Raw genomic sequence first — 10323 nt, 5'->3', positions numbered from 1 at the left:
GATAGGGAAACAATGGAAACAGTGACAGACTTTATTTTCTTGGGCTCCAAAACCACTGCAGATGGTGACTGCAGCCATGAAATTAAAAGACACTTACTTCTTGGAAGAAAAGCTTTGATAAACCTAGACAGCATATTAAAAAGCAGAGCCATTACTTTGCCAACAAAGGTCTGTCTAGTCAAAGCTATGGTTTTTCCAGTGGTCATATATGGATGTGAAAGTTGAATAAAGAAAGCTGAGCACCAAAGAATTGATGCTTTTGAACTGTGGTGTTTGAGAAGACTCTTGAGAGTCCCTTGGACTGCAAGGAGATCCAACCAGTCAATCCTAAAGGAAATCAGTCCTGAATATTCTTTGGAAGGACTGATGCTGAAGCTGAAGGTCCAATACTTTGGCCACTTGATGTGAAGAGCTGACTCACTGGAAAAGACCCTGATGCTGGGAAAGATTGAAGGTGGGAGAAGGGGACGACAGAGGATGAGATGGTTGGATGGCATCACTGACTCAATGGACATGAGTTTGGGTAAACTCCAGAAGTTGGTGAAGGACAGGGAAGCCTGGCGTGCTGCAGTCCATGGGGATGCAAAGAGTCAGACACAAATGAGCGATTGAACTGAACTTTTGTCTCTTTAGGTAAGTTTATTCTAAATAATTTATTCTTTTTGTAGCAATGGCGAATGGGATTGTTTCCTTAATTTCTCTTTCCGATTTTTCATTGTTAGTGTATAAAAATACAAGGAATTTCTGTGTATTAATTTTATGTCCTGTGACTTTAATTCACTGATTAGCACTAATAATTTTTTGGTGGCATCTCTAGAGGTTTCTGTGTAAGGAATCATGTCTTCTGCAAAAAGCGAGAGTTTTACTTCTTTTCCAATCAGGATTCCTTTTATTTCTTTTTCTTCTCTGATGGCTGTAGTGTGTCTCTTTTCAATTCCTTTGGAAATGCTGTGTCATATGGTAATTTTTATGTTTAGTTTTTTGATGAACTGCCAAACTGTTTTCCATAGTTCTGCATTATTTTATTTTCCCACTAGCATCATATGAGCGTTAGAATTTCTCCACATCTTGCCAACATTTGTTATTTTCCATTTGGGTTTTTTTTTTTTTTCACCTTTTTGTCTATTATGAATAATGCGGCTATAAACTTTTGTGTATAAGTTTGTGTGGACATGTTTCTATTTTTCTTGAACATACACCTAAGAGTAGAATTGTTGGGTCATTCTGTGCTTAACATTTTGAGGAACGACCAAACTTTTCCATAATAGCAGCACCCTTTTATATTCTGACCAACAATGTAGGAGGGTTCCCATTTCTTCACATTCTGGTTGACACATTTCCCATTAAAAAATTATAGTCATCTTAGTGAGTTTGAAGTGCGGTTTTGATATGAAACTCACTAATGACCAATGATGTTGAACATCTTTCTTGTGTTTGTTGGCAATTTGTATTCCTTCTTTGGAGATATGTTTATTCAAGAGCTTTGCTCATTTTTAAATTGTGGGCCTTTGGGGTTGAGTTTTAACAATTCTTTATATAGTCTGGGTACTAAACCTTTGTCAGATATATAATTTGTAAATATTTTCTCCCACTCTATAGGTTGCCTTTCGATTTTCTTGATAATGTCCTTTGATGCAGAGAAGTTTAAAATTTATATGAAGTCTTGTGCGCTGTAAGTTTGCTGAATTCATTTATTAGCTATAGCTTGTTTTTTTTGTAGATTCTTTGGCATTGTCTACGTATAAACCCATGTCATCTAAACACAGCTTTACTTCTTCCTTTCCAATTTGGATGCCTTTTATTTTTCTTGTTCAGTTACTGTCTTGGACTTCGGTTTTACGTAGAATAGCAGTAGTAAAAGTATGAATCCTTTTTCATTTGTTTGTTTCTGAGTTTAAGGGGAAAGCTTTCAGTCTTTCATTATTGAGTATGATACTAGCTGTGGATTTTTCATAGGTGCCCTTTACTATGTTAATGAAGTTATTTTCTATTCCTGTTTTTTGGAATATTTGTCATGAAATTGCCAAATGACTTTTCTGCATCATTGAGATGATCATGTAGTTTTATGCCTTTGTTCTATTAATGTGGTGTACTACACTGACTGATTTTCTTATGTGGAACTATTGTGTTTCTGGGATAAACCCCCATGGTCATGGTGTATATAATCTTTTAAATGTGCTGTTGAAATTCAGTTTACTTCTGTCTTGTTGAGAATGTTTGTAACCATATTCAAAAAGGATATTAATCTTTTGGTATTTTTATTTCTTTTATCTTGTGGCACCTTTGTCTGCAGTCCACTTAATTTTAAATCTACACTTAAGAAGAATGAGCCAATTCTGCAATTCTGTGTTGACCATAGTAGTGCAAGACCAAGAATACTATCAGAAGAAATTTGAACCCTTCCTGAGAAGAAAAGTCCATGGTTTATTTTCAGTGATATAAATTTGAAAGAGATTACCTTGTTCCTACTGTTATAGTTGGCACTGAAAAATATGTTTTGCTAGGGGTCCATGATGGCTGGTTATTAGTGGGACACCAATTTGACTTTACAGCTCCCTAGGGTAGGGGGAATGTCAGGGTCCTGAGAAGGTAATAGGGTGGGCAACACAGGAGACAGGAAGTTGCTTAATAAGGAGTAAGTTTTCCATGACTTCCCTTTGTTTCCATCCACTTTCCAATTAGAGGAAAAAAGTTACCTTTATTTTCCACTATTTTTTTTCTCTCCAATAATGTATTTCTGTACATGACTATCTTCTTATTGAGCTTCTTAGACATTTAGAAGCATGGGGTTAAGAGCAAAAACTCACTGCCTTGTTATGTTTGCACTGATATTTCAAGGATATTTTTAACACTGACCAGCATCTATTCCTAATCATTCAAAATGTTATTTTCCATCCAGTGTAGAGGGGAAATGGGCAGTGAAGAACAACTGCATGGGTTACACAGCAAGCTAGTAATAGAGTGAAGGTTGCAACAATTGTGCTCTTACCTACTTCCTTCTTCCTGTTTAGCCACATTTTGCCAATCTTATGTATTTATCAAAGTAAAAGTCCGATAAGGGCAAGAATGCCAGGGCTTGGTCAAGCCTAGGAACAGTCTGTTGCAAAACAGGGAACCCATTTTGCCCTTACTGGCTATGGGGGAAACCCTGTGTTAACAGCTACTGAGCTTTTCCCTTAGTTATTTGGTGTAGTCTCACTCATATGCTGCCATGTACCTTGGACATAGACAAAGCAGCGTCAGAAATAAAACTGCACAATGGCTAGAAACGGAGGTATGAGCAAATCTGATAGAAAGAAGAAAAACCAGTCATTTGGCATTCTTCCTGTTAGCTTCTTTTCCCCTGGATGAAGGTCTGGTGTGTTGTAGCAGTTTTGTGTGTGCATGCTAAGTTGCTTCAGTTGTGTCTGATTCTAGTGACCCTATGGACTGTAGCCTGCCAGGCTCCTCTGTATACGGGATTCTCCAGGCAAGAACACTGGAGTGGATTGCCATGCCTTCTTCCAGGGGATCTTTCTGAACCAGGGATCCAACACTCATCTCATGTTTTCTGCATTAGCAGGTGGGTTCTTTGCCACTAGCACCACCTGGGAAGCCAGTAGCAGTTTTGTAAGTCTGACCAAATGATTAAGTATTTTCACTGTCTAGATTGTCCTAATTAAGTGAAAGCAGATGGCAGTGCTGGTTTGTTCTTTCAGCTTCACATTTTTAACATGCCTAGTGTCCTTGAAAGCGAGCTGTGAGACAGAGCTGTCATTAAAGTCCACTGTCTCTATAGTTCTAGGATTAGATGGAAGGAAGACTGGAAAGAAAAGGTGGTTGTTGCCAGACATGTAAACTGCAGAGCTGCAAGCCCAGGCACCTCCCGGACACTTTCACAAAGCTCTCTATGAATATCTAGGGAGACGAAACTATCAGCCTCGCCTCTGCAGTGAGTCATCTGCTGGGGCTTTTCTTGGAGTTTGGGAACTGCAGGTGGGCCCTAGAGACAGAGCTTCTAGGACAGGAGACTTGGCCATCCCAGGATCAGTTGCCCCTGGAAGTAGAGGAGTCCGGCTGATCTTGTGCCCGTGGATGGATGACTGGCTAGGTAAGAAATACCACAAGGATATTTCTTTTTCCAAAAATTTTATTTATTTATTTTTGGTTATGCTGGGTCTTCATTGGTGTGAGGACTTTATCTAGTTATGGTGAGTGGGAGCTACTCTTCCTTTCAATGTGCTGGCTTCTCTTGTTGTGGAACATGGGCTCTAGAGCACGTGGGCTTCAGTAATTGCAGTGCGCTGACTCAGTAATTGCAGCTCCTGGGCTCTAGAGCACAGGCTCAATGGTTGTGGCACACGGCCTTAACTGCTCTGAGGAATGTGGGATCAAATCCATATCTCCTGCATTGGCAGGCAGATTCTTCATGGCTAAGCCACCAGGGAAGCCACTGGGGAAGCCCTCACAAAGATATTTCTAAGTTATTAGGTTGAGCCATAGGAAATTGTCAATACTGAACCAGTTTGACCTTCGAAAATGGTGATCTCAGTTCAGCCTAAACTTTCAATAAGGAGAAAGCAAGCAAGAAACTGAAGCCCAAAGAATCCATTGCCTGCAATAGATTCAACTCAATCTACTGGAAGCAGAATATATTTTCTAGAACATTAGTTTCTCAATTTACTTTTATTCTTGTCTAAAGTTCTGTTATAGTTTGAATTGTGTCCCCTGCCCCTAAAAAGGCATGGTGAAGTCCTAACCCTCCTAGTACCTCATAATGTAACCTTATTTGGAAATATGATATTTATAGAGGTAATCAAGTTAAAACTAGGTTGTTAAGGTGGACCCTACCAATATGACTGGTATTCTTATAAAAAGGGGAAACATGGAGAGAGGGAAAATGATACAAAGACACACATGAGAATGCCATCTGAAGGTGGAGTGATGCATCTACAAGCCAAAGGATGCATGAGGCAATCAGAAGCTAGGAGAGAGCATGGAATAGTCCCTTACCTAAACCTTCAGAGGGAGCACAGCCTTGCTGATACCTTGATTTTGGATTTATAGTCTCCAGACCCATGAGACAATGAGTTTCTGTTGTTCTAAGCCACCTAGTGTGTGGTACTTCATGATGGCAGCCCCAATGCTATGGTCTGGATGTTTGGGTCGCCCCATCCTGGGCTGGCCCAATTCATATGTTTAAGTCCTAATGCCCAATATGATGGTATCAGTAGGCAGGGCTTTGGGGAAGTGCTTAAGGTGAAGCCTTCAAGAATTGTGATTAGTGCCCTTATAAAAAAAGATCCAGAGAGATCTCCAGCTCCTTCCACCATGTAAGGTCACAGTGAGAAGGTACCAGATATGAACTAGTAAGTGGGCCCACATCAGAAGGTAAACACACTGGCATCCTGATCTGGGGACTTTCCATTTTAACTCATTGTAACTGTGAGCAATAAATTTCTGTTTTTCACAAGCTACCTGGCCTGTGGTATTTTGTTATAGAAGTCCAAATGGATTAAGACACTTAGGAAATGAATACAGGCTCCTTCCAGTGATGATAAACCATGCTACTGGTAAGAGACAGTAACACAGTCTATGTTAAAATGGTACAGTAGTTTAATCCCTAGGCTCCAAGACAACAGAGGTGAAGGGTCTGATTCTATAGAAACTGGTTGTGTTTTCTACTGTTGCCTAGAGGATTTGTTTAGATACAACGAAGCTAGTTTTGTAATTTAAAATGCATACACCACACACACACACACACACACACACACACACACTCATGTACCCACATATTTATTCCTTTCTACAGTTTTTTGGCATTTCAAAGTTTGGGGTAAAAGTTTCAGTATGAATTTTTCCTCCAGTCTGCAATGGATCAGACGTCACGCCTGAGCAACCTTAAGGAGCCCATTCAGATTTTAGGAGAACCAGACACTCATCCTAAGGAGACACAAAAAATTGCTGATACTCTCACAGGGATTGTCTCTGTGTTAAAAAAGTTTGGAAGGTGGAAATGGAGCTCCTGGAATTGAATTCAAAAGACTTATTTAGGAAGGTCCGTGTTAGCAGGTTTTGCCTGATGGGGATTCAACAGTTGATGACAAGAGCAGTGCCTTAGGCAGATGGGTATGGAATTCACCAGAAGCTCTTTTATGTTAAACTTTTTTCAGGATCCAGCTTTATAAATAAACCTAAACAAAACAGAAGGAGATGATTATAAGTCAACTGACTTTAACCTGATGAAACTTCTCTAAGTAGAAATATATATATATTTAATATATATAATAATATATATATAATATATATATAAATACACACAAAGAAAAGCACTTTGATTCATATTGGTACTCTTAGGATATCTGCGTACTCTTATTTTTCAGCTAAATTAAGAATCAACTTTTGACTATCACAATACTGTATTAGCATCTCCTGGGTAACCAAGTCGTCTACCTCTTGGTCATTTCATGGTTCTTTACCACTTCCATTAGAGACAGTCAAAAAGGTGAAAGGAAGTAAAATTACAACTGAGTCGTCTGGTACCTTTATGATACTGAAAGGTTTAGTGAGACAGGAAGCACAAATCACAGCCTGGAATGGGGTTTAAATTAACTGTGGATTCAAATTATTCATGATCTTCCTCCTGTTTCTTTTATCCATCATTCCTGCAAAACCTTACACTTAAGGGAAATATGAATTTCTAAAACAAGACACAAAAAGCATTCTCTGTAAAGGAAAAAAATTTAATAAATGTGACTATATTTACATCAAAAATTTCTGTTCATAAAAAGATAACATAGCAAATAAAAGGCAACTTACATATTCTAGGAGATATGTGCAGCTTATACAGTCAACAAAAAGATTAGTTTAATAAAAATATAGATAAAAAATTCCTATAAACTGATTAAAAAAGTGAGAAAAAGCAATAAAAGAGGTTGAACAAATAGGAATTTTGCAGAATGGGAGGCAAATATGATTAATAAATATATCAAGAAAATGCAACTTAAGATCACACTGATATACCATTTTACAATCATTTGATTGGCAAAAATCAAGAAGCGTGATTTTATCAATTGTTGGAAAAGATAGGGATCAAGAGAATCTCATCTGTTGCTGGTGGGAATGTAATTTGTACAGCTTGAGAAAATAATCTGTCATTCCTCTGTAAGGCTGAACACTCTTACACCCCACAAGCCAGAAATTCCACTCCTAAGCACAGGTCAAGCTCTTGCCCATATATACCAGCAGAAGACATGAATAAGAATGTTCATAGCAGCCCCATTCATAACAGTCAGACTTCCACCATTAGAGGAGGAGATAAATTCATTGCGGTACAGTCACACAATGGGATATTATACTGCAGTAAATGAACAAGCTACAGAAGCAACAATATGTGTGAACTTCAGTTATATGAAGCTGAGTGGGAAAAAAAAAATCAAATCCTAGAAAAGCACATACAGTACAATCTCTTTTCTACAAAGTTCAAAAACAAACACCTAAACAATATATTACTTAGGCACACATATATTCTAAATAAAACTTAAAAAGATAAGGTATAAAGGAATGAAAACCACAAAATTCGAGATCACAGTTACTTCTGAAGGAAAAATAGAAGGATGAGATGGGGAAGAGTAATTAGGTAGGATATAATATTATTAAGATTCTGGTTCTTGTTTGATTGAAAATTTCAAGATGTTTGTTATTAAATTAGAAAAAATAAGTACATTAGTGAATGAGTAAGTTAAAGATTACCTTTCATGTAAATACTAATAATGACTGTATATATCCTACATCAAGGATTCTGACAAAACCCAAACATGTGAATCTGAGCTCCATTAAAATAAATAAAAAGAAAAAAAACAAACAAAAAGTATTGGATATCTAAATTAACTTTTCTAAGTCTGAAGCTATTGAAGATGAAGCTTCTAGGACCCTTCACCTGCAAAGGCCCTGTGAGAGCTGACAATATACAAAGTTACTGATTACAACAGTATTTGCAAGAGCAGAAGACAGAAAATATCCATGTCCATATCTCCACCTCTGATCCAGGACCATAGGGTTCATTCTCATTTGCACTTTTTCCGAATCTGGACTCCTCTGAAGTGAGAAGTCCGGTTCCCAGCCTGTGCAGATGCCACCGTTTCCCTGTGGGCTCCGACACCCATGCTGCTCCCCACGTGGACTCTTTCCTTCCCCTACTTAGACTCAGACACCCTGTGCTGGGCCACCGCCCTGGGCCGACACCCTTTACTCCACTCAGGCTCCTAGACAAGGATGGGCTGTTGTAGTCATCCCTCCCCCTGACCCTGCCCTCACCCCTGAGCCTACCACGCCCTACCCCCACTCTCCCTAATAGCTTTAGAAATATTTAAGAAGAAAGGAAGGGGTGAAATGGAAGGAAGAAAAAGGGAAGAGAATGGGAAGAACCTCTCTATTTTTTCTGCACTAATGATAGCATAAATACAGTCACTATTCTGTATCTTGTATTTTTCGTTCAGAATATAGTAATGACATATAGCTCCATATCATACCAAAAGAGTTCCCCTATTCTTATTTGTTGTTTAATTGCTCAGTTGTGTCCGACTCTTTGTGACCCCATGGACTGTAGCCTTCCAGGTTTCTCTGTCCATGGGATTTCCCAGGCAAGAATGCTGGAGTTGGCTGCCATTTTCTTCCACAATAATTTTTATGGCACACACAATATAGTATATGGATGAACTGTAGTCTCTTTACCTAGTCTCCTATTGATAGGTATCTATGTTTGGCCAATCTTTGACTAGGTCAAATAACATTGCATGAGTAGCACAAATACTAGAACTCTAGAGCAACCTTAGAGGCTTCCCAGGTGGCTCAGTGGTAAAGGATCTGCCTGCCAAGCAGGAGATGTGAGTTCAATCCCTGGGTCGGGAAGATCCCCTGGAGAAGGAAACAGCAACCTATTCCAGTATTCTTGCCTGGAGAATCCCATGGACAGAGGAGCCTGGCAGGGGGTCCATGGGGTCCCAACTGAGTCAGATAAGATTTAGCGACTAAACAATAACAGAGCAACTGTCCACATGTTGTAATGTTGCACACATGTTAGTACACCTTTGGAATAAAATCCTGAAAATGGGTCAAAAGGCACATGACTATAATTTTGAGAGATACTGGCAAACAATGAATAACAATAGCTTGTTCTCTGCATGACAGGGAACTAAGAATTTCTGGGCGTGCATGGGTTAAAAAACCAAACCAAACCAAACCAACCCCACCCCTCCCCAAACAAAAAAAACCCAAATAGCTGAGACCAAACTTAAAATAGAAAGTGGCATGTTCTTACCTGTTGCCTCTGAGTATAGAGTCTTCTCATCAACACTTCGAACATTACAGGAAAGAAACAATTTCCTCCCCTCAAGTTTATCAAGTTGGCTATTTATCACAACAACAGAACAAAGAGGGACAGGTCTGCAGAATAAAAAAGGAAAAAAAATCAGTTTTTATCAGATTTATGTAACACTGAGAGATGATCAAGTGCATGACAGGGGTGGAAATTTCTGACACTTGGGTATCAGCGGGTACTGACTGTCTTAGATAAACTGCTCCTAAAGTGGGGCTGACATTACCAGCCGCTCACACTCCCTTGCTCCCAAGCACAACTGCGCTCAGGTGGCTCCTGGGCATCCAGTTCCAGCCTGCTGTTGCGGGTTATGTTCAAAGAGATCACTAGGGATTCCATCTCTGTGATGGCAGGGACTGTCCCATCTGAAGGGAGCTGAAATCCTTTAAAGAAATAAAAATAGGACCATGGAATGGTCCTAGTCAGCTTCTCTCATTTTCTCTGTCATAATCAAAATTTCTCACCCAATCCACTTTAGAGTAACTGTCACTAGAAAGACACTTAATAACAAATTGCTGGTATTAGCTTGATGTGCTAAGTCAGAGCTGTCCAACAGAACTGTAAGTGATGGCAGAAATGATGAGCCACAGCTGAGCTGTCCAACATGGTTGCCAGAGATGGCTATTGAGCATTCAAAATATGGCTATTGTGAATGAGAAATCAAATCTTTAAATTAGTTTAGTTTCAATTAATTTATATTTAAATTTATATAGCTATATGTGTCTACTGGCTACAGTCAACTCTGGGAATCTTAGAGATAAAGTGCTGTAGTGAAAAACGTTGTCTCTTTAAAGGCAAAATTATAGTTGGTAGAAACACAAAGTAGAGAAGGGGGATGTGTTTTGTGTTCCTGTAGTACCATCATGTGGATGAAGGAACTACTCCATGTGGAAAGGAAATGAACACTCTGATCACCCTTCTGTCCAGTTTTTGCTCCCATTAGCTTCTCCTGAACTTCTTGATGAAAA

The 10323-nt window shown here is 39.0% G+C and overlaps 1 protein-coding gene across 1 annotated transcript in view; it reads right to left on the bottom strand.

Annotated features, from left to right (window-relative positions):
• Window positions 1–4129: 4129 nt before the first annotated feature.
• THEM4 (thioesterase superfamily member 4) overlaps window positions 4130–10323 on the bottom strand; it is a 35859-nt gene continuing 29665 nt past the window's right edge. Inside the window, exons 5-6 of the mRNA XM_065903975.1 lie at window positions 9299–9423; window positions 4130–6173 (exon numbers count right to left, since the gene is read on the bottom strand). Of these exons, the coding sequence (XP_065760047.1) occupies window positions 6133–6173; window positions 9299–9423 (166 nt within the window). The 3' untranslated portion in view covers window positions 4130–6132. The remainder of the gene's footprint in view (window positions 6174–9298; window positions 9424–10323) is intronic.

Source organism: Muntiacus reevesi, chromosome 1 (genome assembly GCF_963930625.1).
Source record: "Muntiacus reevesi chromosome 1, mMunRee1.1, whole genome shotgun sequence".
Lineage (NCBI taxonomy): Eukaryota > Metazoa > Chordata > Mammalia > Artiodactyla > Cervidae > Muntiacus > Muntiacus reevesi.
The sequence above is the reverse complement of the archived record's forward strand: the minus strand, read 5'-3'. Positions and strand labels throughout refer to the sequence as shown.